This window comes from Alosa pseudoharengus, unplaced genomic scaffold, assembly GCF_046254945.1.
Source record: "Alosa pseudoharengus isolate Yale_2024_CS ecotype anadromous, Long Island Sound unplaced genomic scaffold, YU_APseudo_1.1 YU_APseudo_1.1_scf_4, whole genome shotgun sequence".
NCBI classification, from domain to species: domain Eukaryota; kingdom Metazoa; phylum Chordata; class Actinopteri; order Clupeiformes; family Clupeidae; genus Alosa; species Alosa pseudoharengus.
Genome location: NW_027468774.1, coordinates 27972172 through 27988056, shown reverse-complemented (window position 1 = coordinate 27988056; position 15885 = coordinate 27972172). Strand labels below are relative to the sequence as shown.

Genomic DNA, 15885 nt, shown 5'->3' with positions numbered 1-15885 from the left:
GTGTGTGTGTGTGTGTGTGTGTGTGTGTGTGTGTGTGTGTGTGTGTGTGTGTGTGTGTGCGCGCGTGTCTAAGACCTGTCTGTGGGATTGCTCAGTCTGCGCTGGTTTGGCCTCCAAGGTAAGGCCCCCCCCCCCCAAGTCAGCACCAACACAGATACACACGCGGGCACTTTTCCTCGTATACACACAGTATTGATTTCTGCCCTTTTTTCGCAAGCCAAAGCACACTTGGAAACTATTGTCAAACAAGCTGTGCCGGACAAAACTGCCCATCAAACAACAAACCTGTATCACTATTACATTAAGCTGCTAACCTAAAGCAAAGCAGAGAGGCATTTTTTTTTACTGTTTTTCAAAATTTTTTGGTAACACTTTACTTGAAGGTATCTACATAAGAATGACATAACACATAACACATCATGACACATGAACCTTAACCCTAACCTCTAACCCTAACCCTAACTTGTCACAACAAAAACGGAATGACACTCAATGACAGAAGCGTTATGTCATAAATGTTTATGACTTGTTTATAATTGTTTATGACACGTTCATGACGGTGTCATGTCACTCTTATGTAGATACCGTCAAGTAAAGTGTAACCCTTTCTTTACATAAAGAAGGAAGTGTCAGTTCTTCTTCATCTAACTGTAGACAAAAACAATAACGTGTCCATTTTTCTCTAACTAAACCTCTCAAACCAACTGTTTTCACATCTGACAGCTTGTCTTTACCACCACTTTTTACCACACAGATATTAAGGACTGATCATCATCAGTTCCTACGTATGGAAAAGAAGTCTGGACGCTCACTATGACTTCATGATGAGGAAAGGCGATTACAGTCAGCTCTCCACACAGTCAGTATTAATCCATTAGCCTACATAGCTACTCAGGGGGGCTCCAGAACACTGGGGCTGCAGTCAGATGACATCTCCGTCATCCAGTCCAGACGTGGCGCCGCGGCTGATTCATGAGGCTCATATCAGGGGAATGAGATCACTGCTAGCGCTACATGCTACTCTAGCACTGGACGGGATGGCAGTTGGAGCTAGCGCTCCAGTGCCAGCCAGTAGCGTGCATACAGGGCAGTGGATGGGTACATAGAGTGTGGTAACTTTACACAGCAATGGCACCTCAATACAGAACGATGACAGAGGCTTGAGCTAAGGGAAGAGAGGTCTCATGCCACTGGAGGTGAAAGGTCAAATCTGTCTGCATGAATATCTAGACCAGACATGCGTGTATATATATTTGTGTGTGTGTGTATTTGTCTGTCTGTAGGTGGGATTTTGAGTAAGAGCTTGAGATCCGCCTTTTTGTGATTGGCCATGAGGCCTACTGCGCCCCCAGTGGCTCGTGAATTAGGACACTCACATCCATAAATATTTCAGCCTCCTTCCTATATAGGTCAGGTTCTCTCTCTCTTTCTGTCTCTCTCTCTGTCTGTCTCTCTCTTTCTTCTCCTGCCTGTCTGCGGCTCCATGATATGTGCACTTCCATACTTTTTCGTGGGTCGGGGCGAACATCGAGCGGGAATGGCGTAGAATGTGTGTGTGTGTGTGTGTGTGTGTGTGTGTGTGTGTGTGTGTGTGTGTGTGAGTGTGTGTGTATGTGTGGCCGGCAAGGATGCCAGGGGCTCAACGGCATGCCTGGAGTGAGAGAGAAAGCAGCGGCGGTGGCGGTGGCTATCATCTCCGTCACAGCCTTCGACGGCGTCTCAGAGCTCACAGAGTTCACAGTCGCTCAAGAAGCAGGTTGTGAGGCAAAGTGTAGAATGAGAAACAGAGCGAGAGAGAGAGAGAGAGAGAGAGAGAAGAGAGAGAGAGAGAGAGAGAGAGAGAGGGAGAGAGAGAAGAGAGAGACAGAGACAGAGAGAGAGAGAACGAAAGCCTCCCAAACTGAGGGGGCATTATGTAAGACCATATGACCAGATCTGCCACAACAAAGCCGGAAGTGATGCGACTCTGGGAAAGCTCAACGACGGCATCAGCAGGCATCATGAGATAGCGCGTGCACGCACACCCACACACACACACACACACACACACACACACACACACACACACACACACACACACACACACCAAAAATAAATGACTACAGGTACTGTATCTCTTCTCAAAATATATCAGCTAAAATGACAGCATCACCACTGGCTATGAGAAAAGAAAAGACAGCTTTGTGTGATGCTCTGTAGCATCTATGCTTTCATACAGACAAACACACTCTCTCATTTGTATAAGAACACAAGCACTCCCCCTCCTCTCTTTCTCTCTCTCTCTCTCTCTCTCTCTCTCACACACACACACACACACACACACACACACACACAAACAAGCACGCACAAGTACCGCGAGCGAGGCGAGCAGGCTGTGCTTTTGATACGGCGCTTTGGCGAGTGTGCAGGCTTCGCAGCTGAGGCAGCCAGTTCACACATCCACACACACACACACACACACACACACAAACACACACACAGTTATATAAGCGCCGAGAGCCGGAGTGGAGCGCAGCGCTGAGAAGCGCCACTGGGTTTTTAGATCATGCCGTGTCAGAACTGCAATCTTCCAGCGGGCTCGTAGGGCTGAGTAGGGCAGAGTGGGTAAGGGAGAGAGGGGGAGAGAGAGAGAGAGAGAGAGAGAGAGAGAAAGAGAGAGGGAGAGAGAAAGAGAGATAGAGGGAGAGAAATGGGGAAGAGAAAAGACAATGAGATGGATATAGAGCGAAAGAGATGGGGAGAAAAATTAGATGAGAGGAGGAATGAGATGAGAGGAGGAGGGGATAAGAAGAGGAAGAGCAGAAGAAAGGAGAGAGAAAAGAGAGAAAGGTAAAGGGAAGAAGGTGGATGGGGTGTATACAACCAAATAGTAGGAAAAGAAATGGCTATGACAAGAGATTAGGCCAGTGGTGTCTGTGTGTGTGTGTGTGTGTGTGTGTACGTATACATGTGTCTGTCATTGTGAGTGTGTATATGACATTGACAGTGTGGGCTTTGTGAGTGGGTCATGGCTGGAGGTCTGCTAGGGGTCAGAGACTGAAGAGGCACTGGCTAATAAAGACACACTCACTCTGGCCTAAACTGGCTGAGACTGGATACCCCCCACACAGACACACATACACACACACATACACACAAAGAGACATGGGTCAAAAAAATCAATAGGACTGGGGCAGGCCTCTCTTAATGGACTATGCTGAATGATGGCGGGAGCATTCTAGTCATATTGTTGTGTCTGTGTCTGTGTCTGTGTGTGTGTGTGTGTGTGTGCGTGTGAGAAGAGATGCAGAGAGAAAGCAAGAGAGAAAGATAGATCAAGATAAACATGGGTGATGAAGACCCTACTTGTAGAAACCCCATTGTGCAATACCCAGGAGGGAGTCCCTCTTTCCTTCTCTATCTCTCTCTCTCTCTCTCTCTCTCTCTCTTTCTCTCTTTCTCTCTCTCTCTCTTTCCCAGCTGCACATGGGGGAGGGGCTAGGCATCCAGTCATCCTGTCAGGCAGCCCGAGGCCTGGGCCAGGGAACACCATCATGTGACCAGGCCATGGCCGCGTCACCTGACCCAGGGTTCCTCTGGTCCGCTGGACCACTGGTTATAATGCACTCGCTGGTACTCACACAGGCGTGAGGACAAGCCTGCGCCGGTGGGAAACACTGCTACTGCACATCAGATCCAGCTGATGGAACACACACACACACACACACACACACACACACACACACACACACACACACACACACACATGAATGTACACAAACATTATATCTAGCCTATACTGTACTTATACTTAAATATACTTAATATACTTATACTGATGGAAAAGTCAGTATAAGTATATTACTTGCACTTGTAGCCAGAGACGGATCTTTGAGAGGCTGCATGACAGATTCTCATTTAATTTCATTCACTTAGCTGATTCTAATATCCTTCCGGTACCCTTATCCGGCACCCTTCCGGTACCCTTACCTTCCGGTAAACTTATATTTTACTGAGGATATACTGAGAGTATACTATCATGAACATGACAAATTGGGCTAGAAATTAATATCAGTAGTGTGCGGCAGTAGCTAAGGAGGTAGAGGAGTTGTCCAGGAACCGCAAGGCTGCAGGTACGAGCCCAGCTCCTCTTGACAAAACACTAAACCCCAAAAGTGCTCCCGATGTGCCAGTTGGCGCCCTGCATGGCAGCATACGCCATTGGTGTGTAATATAAATGCAGTGTATAAATAAGCAATATAAATTGTTTATTAGTAACAGTAGATCTGTTCACTTGTAGTGCACCTAAAAGTTTACTACTTTAACTTTAACTAAAAGGTGTGCTAAAAGTATTTAACTAGTATCTTTACTAGTTTACTTTCAGTATAGTTACTCACTATAAGCTACTCTTATAAACTGAATGTGGGCCAATTTAGTCCAAAGAAGTATGGAAATTATACTTTAACTGCACTTCAGTTTACTTGATAAAATTAATTTTAAGTATACCTTTTTTTGGTAAGGATGGTTTACACTACTGTAGAAAATGTGCCTTGTCCATCACCTTTCAACACACTAGGTATCTCTACCTCCTCGGCTATGCAATGACTGGGCAGGAGAGTGAGTGTGTGTATGTGAATCGGCATGCAACTGCCAACTGTGCCAACTCAACTGTGGGACTGTGCCATTGTGCCCATGCCGACCACGTGTGCATGTTTTGGCTGCTGCGGGCCCCTGGCACACAGACTGTCTGGATGGTCAGGACCGCACCAACACTAGAGGGGAGGCAAACAATTGTAACCCAATATGCGCTCTGTCCATCTGAGGGACAAAGTGGTGGTGATGGTGGTGGTGATGGTTTGGTGGTGGGGGTGGAGGTGGTTAATTGTTGCTCTGATGTCATCAGGCCCCTACCTCCCCTCACTCTGCTGCCGTCCTATTGGAGTATTAGGGACAGACTTTTACCTCCAACGTTTGGGTATTTGACACACATTCAGCTGAGCTTCCTGCTCATCCTCACCACCACCACCACCACCACCCTTGCCTGTCACCAAATTCAGTCAGTGGGTGAAGTCAATACAATGCTGTAAGATCTCACTGAATATTATACAGTGCTCTGTTTAAAAACAAACAGTTAGGAATTTTGGTTTACAACTAGCCAACTAGCCAGGTAAAATATGAACTCCACAGCAACACCAACAATAGCACAGTTGGTAGTGATGAATGCTGCATGGCCTGGGTGGCTTGTGGCTCAAATGTCATATACCATCAATAATGAAAGAATGAATTTGGAGATTATACCAAAACTAGATGTCAGGAAAAAATACTTTAAAAAGCTGTTAATTGTATCATAGTGTTTCTTGAAATCACTGTAGGCACATTTTGCCAAAACAAAAAACACTAATCAAAACAACATAGCAACTCATTTAAACCAGGCTTACAGCAGAGTATTGTCTCTTACCAACTGAAACCTGCAGAAGGTGATGATGGCGCTGTTTAATAATCTCATTCTCTGCAGCCAGAGCACATTTTATGTTTATTAAGTCGTTTGCATGCGTAGTGACCTACCTTATAGGGATGCTATGAGAACTTCATATGGCTGGCCATTAATATAAAGCCATATGTAAAATTTCTGATTCAAATTTCAGGTATGTTAGCTTAAACTAAACAAAGATAATGCAAAATGTCACATATCTGACAGTAAATTGATCTAAAAAGAGATGTGTACTGTGTTATGCTTTTACTGTAAGTGATATAGACAAAGAACTGTATTGTATATGTGATATGCGACAAGTGTAAGTGTGTGTGTGTGAGTGTGTGTGTGTGTGTGTGTGTGTGTGTGTGTGGGCAAAGGCAGAGAGAGAGAATCGGAACAATATGAAATAGGTTTATATTCACAACACATTTGTGCCAATAACACATTATTTGATTTGAGAGAGAGTAAGTAGTGAATTGTGTGCTTGTGTAGAGATGGAGAGATACAGTGTGTGTTATGGTGTATGTGTGTGTGTGTGAGAGAGAGAGAAAAAGAGAAAGAGAGAGATTAATTGTATAAGGGAGTAAGAGACAGGTAAAGACAGTGTGTGTGTGTGGGTGTGTGTGTGAGAGAGAAAGAGAGAGAGAGCGAGAGAAAGAGAGAGATTAATTGTATAAGGGAGTAAGAGACAGGTAAAGAGTGTGTGTGTGTGTGTGTGTGTGTGTGTGTGTGTTTTGGGGAGCAGAGCAGCAGCATGGCGGTGAGGCAGGCCGGATTAATAAGCGTTTGTAGTATTTAATCAATGCGGCCGCAAGCAGAGGCACCTGATTAGCATGACCCTGTCCTGCGCATCAGCACATTCAAGGTTGTGGGAGGCTGATTACTGACGAATGCTAATTTCCTTTCACATCGCTGTCAATGACAGAGGTGGGGGGAGCGATAAGGGCCCCATCTCATCTTTATTCATATTTCATGTGTGTGTGTGTGTGTGTGTGTGTGTGTGTGTGGTACGAAGCACATATGTTTATTGCATATATTTGTATAGCTTTACACCATGTGCATCTAATAGGTGTTAGAGCTGCAATCTATACATCATCGTTTGCAGTCAGCTGATGTATTTGCTATGAAGAGAATACACGCGGTGTGCTGTGTGCACTTTTGAGAGGTCAGTATGAGATAGCCTTTTATGTCTGTTGGTTACAAGATGGATGTGTGCATGTGTATAGTACTACCATTGGTTTGTTGACTGCCAAGTTTGATTTTGCATTTTGCATTTTTGTAGTGTTTAGCAGTGATTTGATGTTCCTGGTGACGCTACAGGTTTGGAACACACACTGTATAGTCAGTGAATCTTAGCTGTTGGAGGCTGCAGAGTGTGATGGTGATCATTGCAACCACACATAGATAAGCATGTGTGTGCTGCTATTGGGGTTGCTGGTCAAGCAAGCATGGCGTTGCGCTTGCTGAAAGGGTTGCAGTCCGGTAAGTACCTGCGAACCGGTGCACTGCGGCTGCGATGTTGAGCTGTGTTTGGTGTGGGGGGGGGGGGGATAATAGGAGTCAAGAAGAGCCCCCTCTGGAGGGTCAGCGAGTTCACCTGCACCTGCCTGTCTCCCTGCCAAGGCAACCTCTACAGCAGAGGAATTTATCAATGCCCTCCCTCCTCCTTCGTTTCTCTCACACTTTCTCTTCTCACGCTTTCTTTTGCACACACTCTTGTACACACAATCGCTCTCTGTCCCTCTCACACACACACTTTTTTGGTCAAGGACAGTAATAGGGAAAAGAGGACTCTAGAGAGTTGGTAGAAAGGTCATTTGTGAGATAATGTGTATGTATGTGTGTGTGTGTGTGTCTGTTCGTCCATGTCTATGTGTGTTCGTCTACATCTGTGTGTGTGTGTGTGTGTGTGTGTGTGTGTGTGTGTGTGTGTGTGTGTGTGTACGTGTGTGTACGTGTGTATGTGTGTGTACGTGTGTGTGTGTGTGTGTGTGTGTGTGTGTGTGTGTGTGTGTGTGTGTGTACGTGTGTGTACGTATTCAAACGTGGAAGCCTACCGCAGGGCAGGAAAATCATGGTAACCTTAGAAAGATGCCACAAGGGGTGTGTCGCATGCTGGCCAACCTCCAGCCTTGTAAAAAAAACACCATCAAATCAGCGACCTCTTCACTAATCAGGCATCTCCGTACAGCCCGGGGGTGACCCCCACGCACCCCCATTCCTCTTGGCTCCGCCAGGGGGGGAGAGGGGTGAGTACCTCTGGCCATCCCCGGCGTTTAGCGTGAGCGCGAGGTCAGTGCTTTAATTTGGGGGGGTCATCGCTCTGTGGCGCTCTGAAGGCGAGATTGACAGCTCGTGATCGCCCAGACTTCATCCCGGACGGACGGCAGGGGGGGCAAGTGCGGGGCTGCGGGCCTCATTTATGCCACGCTGGCCAAAAGGGGGGAGGGCTCCTGACGTGGAGGAGGGTTTCAAACAGCAGTTCAGTTCAGTGGAATTAGAAGTTTTTGATAGAAGCAAAAGTTGGTTTGTCCGTTGTATGGTAGGTATCTATCTATGAGAATTGTGTGGTAGGAGCAGGCTTCACTCAGTTTTTTATTTATTTTTAACACAATAAACACGGTTGTATGCAAAGTGCGGCCTTTTCTTCTTTGGTATTACTTATAAGGCGCTAAGCCGAAACACGTCTGTGCAATAAACACGGTTGTATGCAAAGTGCGGCCTTTTCTTCATAGGTATATATCTATCTATCTATCTATCTATCTATCTATCTATCTATCTATCTGTATGTCTGTCTGTCTGTCTGTCTGTCCATCTATAAACCAAACATGGTACAGTTACAGTACAGTGTATGTCTTTTTGTCTGCACCATCAGTGGCCACCATGGACGTCATTACGTTGCGCCACACGACACGAGCCAGTCTTTTAGTCAGCCTGTTCAGTGAGCATAAATTATCAGTGTCCCCGCCCCAGACGTTTGTGCCCTCCATCGCTGTCCATACAAACACTGGGGGTGAAACTGGACAGTGGCCTCGCCTCTCTGGTGCCTGGTGCTTGGCTCTGAGGAGGTCTGGGTGAAGTGCATCAGTTGAGCACTGTACACCAACCCCCATCCACACCCTGCAAAAATATTCTCTTCCATCGCTTTGGAACCCAGCCAGCAAACAGTATGCTTCTGATAGATAGATAAATAAATAAATAAAAGCACACACATGCCTTCTCCCTGAATCCCAGCCAACTGGCAGAGCTCTCTTTAGGCGCTATCTCTGAATCTCATACATACATTAAGACAGCATAGTGCTTTGGCTACACTGCAGAAGTGGGTAGTATGTAGCTTCTCTAAGTGCAAAACGCATAGGGGTCCTTCAGGGTGTCTCTCACTCTCTCTCACACTCTTTCTCTCTCTCTCTCTCTCTCCCTCTCTCTGTCTCTCTGTCTCTCTCTCTCTCCTGTGAGGAGGAGGCTAGTGCGGAGTGCCGGGGGGAGACTTGGCACGCTCTTCCTCGGTTGGAGCTGCGCTTCTGCTGGGAGGTCGTTGTGAAGGTCACCGCGCCATGGTGACCGAGCGTGCAGCGTTTTAGCACATATGAATGCACAGCGCACATCCTTGCGTCTACGCTCACCCACGCCACTGATGAAGTGTGTGCGCTACAAACATCCAACTGATTTATGGTGTGTGTGTGTGTGTGTGTGTGTGTGTGTGTGTGTGTGTGTGTGTGTGTGTGTGTGTGTGTGTGTGTGTGTGTGTGTGTGTGGTTGGGGGCGGGAGTTGTGGCTCAAAAGGATTTCATTGTGTTTTTTATAAGGAAATGTAAAGAACTAATTTCACGCCAGGCCTAATAAAGTTTATAACTACTTAGACCGTAGATATATCAGCTGTAATAACGCCATCAACATGGCTCAGGCAGAGCTGCTGCAACTGAGAAACCGTGCACGCTGAAAGTAGCATATTTCAGATGGGCTGTGGTTTACACACACCAGCACAAGTATGCAAGTCTAGCACTTCAAAAGTGATATACCGGTAGGTATTTTGAGCAACACAAAATACACCCAGAGGGGCACTTGAAGAAATCACAAGGAATATAAAAACAAAAACGAAAAAACTCAACAACAGCTGCAGCAGCGTGCAGGTTCTCAAAGGCCTGGATGGCCCTGACCTCTCTCTCTCTCTTTCTCTCTCTCTCTCTGTCTCTGTCTCTCTCTCTCTCTGTCCGTCCTTGGAGAGAGGAGCTCAGACCGGCAGCACGCTGCCCCTGGGGAGACCTCCGGGAACATCGCTGTCACCTTGAGCCTTTGCGGTTCAGAGCCCTCTGTGCAAGTCCACAGTCGATACCTCCGTCCGCTTTTTATATCTCTCCCTCTCTCGCTTTTCCTTCGGTGAGAGGGCATGGTGGGAGAACTGAAGAGGGTGGGTGACTGGCTGGTGCTGGGTGGGTGGAGATTGGTGAGAGAGAGGGGAGGTAATGGCTCTCTCACAGGTAATACTGTGTGACTGGCAGTGTGAAGGACCCCAGCCTCCTGTGGGCAGAGGGTTTGGAGAGGAGGGGAGAGGGCAGGGACAGAGGCAGGGTCATCAACCAGTGCGTGCCTAAATATTTAATCATGGCTCAACACCTGCAACTTAACACCCTGCAGATGGGGGCGAAGAGAAAAGAGAGACCGCGATGGAAAGAGAGGCGGAGAGAGGGATGGAGAAAGGGGATGAGTGGAGAAAGGAGAGTGGGTATTTCATTTCTCCCAAATCTAAAATTGCACCTGATTGACACAGGAGCAGATAGGAAAACAAGTGGAACAAAGACGAGACGTATAGAAAGAAAGAAAGAAAGAAAGAAAGAAAGAAAGAGAGAAAGAAAGAGAGAAAGAAAGTAAGAAAGAGTGAGTGGTAGAAACGGGGAAAGCTGTGCAATGTGCGGTATGGTTTAGGGTAGAAATCATTAGAGACAGACCTGCTCACAGGAAGGTCAAAGAGAAGAAGAAAATGAAAATAACATTCATAAATATGACCAGGCCCTGTCATCTAATAGCCCTAATTTGTGTGGCTAGGTGGATAGGTGACCGCCCGAGTCACATGCTCTCTCACCACCTTTCATGATGGCATGTGTTGCGCTCTACGCTACATGAACTCCTCCACCACTTAGAGACTATATATGTAGGCTATATTTATCTTCGAGTGCTCAGTCGCTATGCCAAGGTCACGAGGGAACAAGTGGTAATGAGATGTATGGTTTTCACGGTGCCAGGTCGTAAGTCCCTTTTGATGAAGTATCTGCCACATGACAAGGGAGAGAGAAAATGTGAATCCAGCATGGCTGGACGATGCGGTGTCCAGCTTAATTGTGAAGGCAGCCTGCGTTGATTAAGCAACGATTTTTCTCTCCACGCGTGCTTGCCTGCAAAGACACCGCAAGGGCAACCTGGGAAACGCAGCGTGGCGGTAAGCAAAAGCGGGCATCCTCCGCAGACAAAGCAGCCGAAGCCAAGATTTTAGCCCAGATAGCAGACAGCTATGGACAAGGCCCGGCTTTGGGCCGGATGAGATCCATCCACGACTCAGCCTTGGTCAAGGATGTCATTATTTATTTCAGATCTGTAGAACCATCCAAGCCTCCAACGGAGCACCTTGGCAAGCAGAGAGCCGCATTATCAGTGAGCGGAACTTTTTTTTTTCTTTTTTGCTGCGGTCCCGTCCCGTTCGGAGCTCGCTCAATCTGCACTGCTGTCCTGTGCTTACAGTCGGTGCCTGTGTGTGGTACCACGCAGAGGGGCTTCGGAGTTCACGCAGCACCGCAAGCTCTGCTTCATCAGCAGCAGCAGCACTTCAGAGATGGAGAGAGAGAGAGAGGGGGGGGGGAAGAAACAAAAAGAGATGGGCAAAGACAGGGAGAGATAGGTTGAAAGACAGAAATGGGTAGAGAGAGAGAAGGCGAGATGGGTAGAGCAAGACTGAGATGGGTGAAGAGAGAGAGAAAAAGAGAGAGAAGGGTAGAAAGAGAGAGAGAGAGAGATAGAGAGAGAGAGAGAGAAGTGGGTGGGGGTAGTGCGGGTGGCTGAGGTGGGGGCTGCTGAGTCCGCAGTATGATGGAGATGAGGTGAAAGTAGTGAAAATTTAAGCAGCAGCCTGATGAGAGTCTGAGTTTGCATGTTAAACAGATAGTGAGGAGCCAGAGAAAGTGAGAGAGCACAAGAAGGCATGCATGCATGGGAGAGGGAGAGATTAGATGAGTGAGGAAATGGAGGGGTGAAGAGAGAGGTACAGAGAGGAAAAGTGCACCTGTGGACCAGTCAGGAAAGGAAGGACAAGGTAACGGAGGACAAGGACAGTCACCTAAAGCAGCAGTGAAAAAATGTGCCATGTTTTGAGATAAGGTTTTTAAAGGAATCTAGTTTTGGTATCCATTTTGGTGGTATGTGGTCATGTAAAGGACTGTTAAACATACCCTTCAATCCCTCCATCCATATGCCGTAGGTGGTTCATCCATCCGAGCCAGAACACCCTGCAAGAATGTAAGAAAGATTTCACAGCACAGCATTGCCAACTGCATTGCCAAAAGACATGTATGAGCATGCAAGCAAGCTTCATGTCAGTGCCAATTGGCAAGTTAGTGGTGTTTAAAGTTTAGACAGTGCGCTAGTTATAGAAACTCTCTGCTGGTGCTGCAAATACAACTCAGACTTCAGATAAAAAAAATTCTGTATCTCGCTCAAATCAGATGCATAGCAACTCCAGGATATTGAGTTTACCCTCTGGAGTCAAGGGGCAGATTCAGGCAATTGCGTTTCATGTGAATGAGGGAGTAACATGATAGCTGGAGGTACACTGACTGTTTTGTGGAATGTGGATTCCTTGAACTGAAAGGTATAAAGATGGGTCTGTCTTCTTCAGATATAATACATGAATCATGGAATATTTAAACAATAACTCATTAAAATGCCCCTCTTCAAAACATTTCAGCTCTTATAAGTTGTGTAAAAAGGTGTAAAAGGCATATGTGACCCAGTATGAGCAGCGTTTGTGGAAGGAAGGCCTCACTGGAGAAGTCTCAGTCAAAGAGCACACACAAACACAACACACATACTGTAGAGAGAGAGAGAGAGAGAGAGAGAGAGAGAGAGACAAACACACATACACACACACACACACACACACACACACACCACACACACACACACAAGCACACAGAGATTACATGGTGTTGCTGAAGACATTTGCACTGCTGACAAAGTGTTGATTGTGCTGTGCTGTGAGCGAGGGGAGCAGATGCTAAAACCACTGCGTGTAATTGCTTCTCTTTCCCTCCTCCCTTCATCTTTATCTCTCTCTCTCTCTCTCTTTCTCTCTCTCTCTCTGTCCTCCCATCCTCAGGTGCGGTGCGAGCGTCCAGCATCTTCCCCATCCTCAGTGTCATCCTGCTCTTCATGGGTGGGCTGTGCATAGCCGCCAGTGAGTTCTACAAGTCCCGCCACAACATCATCCTCAGCGCCGGAATCCTCTTCGTATCCGCAGGTGAGAACACACCACAAGAGAGACAGCAAAAGACAGAAAGAGAGGATGGGGGACAGAGTGAAAAAGAAAAGGAGAGAGAATATTGGAGAGGTATAGTGGTTATTGGATATAATCATACAGGTAACATGCTTAAGTGGCATATTTTGAATAGGTCATGTGTTAGCCATAACATGTCTATGAATGCTATTGGATGCACAGCACTGAGGTATTCCAATAGTAAAACATTAACACAAGCCAGGAGTCTGACTACAGTAGAATCAGTGTACAGTACTGAGGCAGGATGACAGCTTGACACCCCTCAGAAAGACGCTCACTACAGAACTCTCTGTTCTTTTTTCCCTCTTTTTTCCCATTTCTTTTCTTCTGATCCTGTTGCTAGGCTAAGAGAAACCCATTGGGGATTAAACTCTAAAAATATGTTGTCCCTGACACACTTTCCCAATGATCCATCATCATGGCTTTACACTGTCACACACGACTTCTCAGTAGCGCCTTTTGGCTTGGGGGGGAGGGCAAATTCTGGACCAGATATGGGCCTAATCTCCACCAGGTCCGGGCCAGGTCCGTCCTGCTCCACCCGCTCGAGCGTCCGTCTGCTGTCTGAAAAAAGAATGGTGTGGATTTCAGTGCGGGAGGACAGAGAAACGTTTAGCTAACTCATCCCCTTCTCCGTATCACCTCCTGTCCTTGACTTAAACGTCCAAATCCTCCAAAGACACTTTGTTGCTTAAGCTGAAAAGTGTTTAGTGTGTTATTTGGTGCAAATGAATCATCATGAGTGGCAAAGCAATTTGAGAGAAGGACCTCGCAGCAGACATAAGTTTAAAAACTTAAATTTTACGTGTTGGATGTTCGTCATACTCATAGTCCCAATGGCCTTGCAATGCCACTACTTAGAGTAAAGAGAGTTTCCACACTATGTAATGCCAATGTAAGGAAACCTACATACAGTACTGATACATTAAATTGGAGAAAATGTGTAAATAATAGGTCTCTCATTGCAATACATTGATGTCCTTGTTCTCTACTCTCTATCTCATTTTCACTGTTAACCCCACCAGGTCTCAGCAACATCATAGGCATCATCGTTTACATATCAGCCAACGCGGGGGACCCCTCTAAAAGCGATAGCAAGAAGAACAGCTACTCGTACGGCTGGAGCTTCTACTTCGGCGCGCTTTCCTTCATCATGGCCGAGATGGTGGGCGTGCTGGCCGTGCACATGTTTATCGACCGGCACCGGGAGCTGCGGGTCGGGGCGCGCGCCGCCGACTACCTCCAGGGCTCGGCCATCACCCGCATCCCCAGCTACCGCTACCGCTACCGCCGCCGCTCGCGCTCCTCCTCCCGCTCCACGGACCCGTCGCACTCGCGCGACACCTCACCCGTGGGCCTCAAGGGCTTCGGGGCGCTGCCCTCCACCGAGATCTCCATGTACACGCTGAGCCGAAGCGGCGGCGGCGGCGGCGGGGGTGGGGGCGGAGGGGGAGGCGGAGGCGACACCCTCAAGGCCTCGCACGGGACACCTACGGCCACCTACAACTCGGAGAGGGACCACAACTTCCTGCAGGTCCACAACTGCATCCAGAAGGACCTGAAAGACTCGGCCAACGCCGCCAACCGACGCACCACGCCAGTATGAAGGGGGGGAGGGGGGTAGCCTGGCCGACCCTGACCATCGGGGGAAGAGATGATGGACACAGAGAGAGGGGGGGAGGAGGAGGAGAGAGAGGGGGAGTAGATATGCCCAGAAATCTGATTTATGTTCAATAGATATTTTTTGAAAGGTCATAACATGTATGCATGATTTTCCCCCATTTGCCACAGATGAAGACATTTTGTCTGGGTTGTGATACGAGAATCAGAATGTTGGGTGCTTTGGGTGAGGGGAGGGAGGGGAGGGGGTGGGGAGAGTGGGAGGGATGTCATTCTGGGAGGTGGGGGCATGGTGAAGGCGGTGTGTCTTAACAGGGAGGTGATAGCTTGCGAAAAATTCTACCATTTTTGTTTTCTTTTGTCTCCTTTTAAAAATCCCAATTTGGTCAACACAGATGTATATCGATGGGGTGGCAAGCTATTCCTCCCTCCCGCCTAAACACTGGCCTCTTTTAATTCATTGACATATTTATTAGTTTATTTATTATTTGCATAAAAAAACTGTGAACCAGTGCAGTAGGGAATTCGGTAATGAATAGCCCAACCTGCATACTCTTACAAAGGTACTATATATAGTATATATATATGTATTAATTTTATAAATAAATTAAGTTAATAATCAAGACTTTCCTGAAGCAAAAAAATCTACAAAAAATACAAAAACAAAAACAAAAGAATCTACAAAAGGAACAACAATTTCAATTTAAGTGCTGTGGGTGATATTTTACGAGAAAAAAAGACTCATTTTCATGAACTATGGCAAGAGGAAAAGAAGGAAGCTTCACAGAGACTTCAACACAGAGATGTTCAAGCCAGGAGGACTGGAGACCACCATCCTTAATAGGAATATATGGAGAAAAAGAGACCAGAGAACAAAAACAAAAAAATCTATTCTTTTAAAAAGAACCTTCTCGTCTTTTTCTGTCCCTGTTCGCTTTCTTTTTTTGTTGTTTTTTTGGTTGTCATGGGAGCGCAAACGCATACGTTGAACCCCTTCACTGACACGCTGAAACAGGGGTCGGAGATCACGCGGAAAGACTCCAGAAACGACTGCCAAAAAAAAAGAAAAAGGAAGGAGAAGAGGGGGAGGAAAAGAGGAGGATGCAGAACACAAAATAAATCCTTACAAAAAATCTGAAAAAAACAGCAAGCAACAGATAAAGTACGAGTTATTACAAGAAACGAAGCTAAGTGACTCACAATTACAGAAATTAAATGCATGCTATAAAATTACAGCAAATCTGCTCTTGACAAACTTATGTTTGAAAGGATA

The 15885-nt window shown here is 46.7% G+C and overlaps 1 protein-coding gene across 1 annotated transcript in view; it reads left to right on the top strand.

The window, feature by feature from the left end:
* cacng2a (calcium channel, voltage-dependent, gamma subunit 2a) overlaps positions 1–14598 on the top strand; it is a 55054-nt gene extending 40456 nt beyond the window's left edge. The window contains exons 3-4 of the mRNA XM_076265733.1: positions 12816–12956; positions 14018–14598. Coding sequence (XP_076121848.1) covers positions 12816–12956; positions 14018–14598 — 722 coding nt within the window. The remainder of the gene's footprint in view (positions 1–12815; positions 12957–14017) is intronic.
* The last annotated feature ends 1287 nt before the right edge of the window (positions 14599–15885 follow it).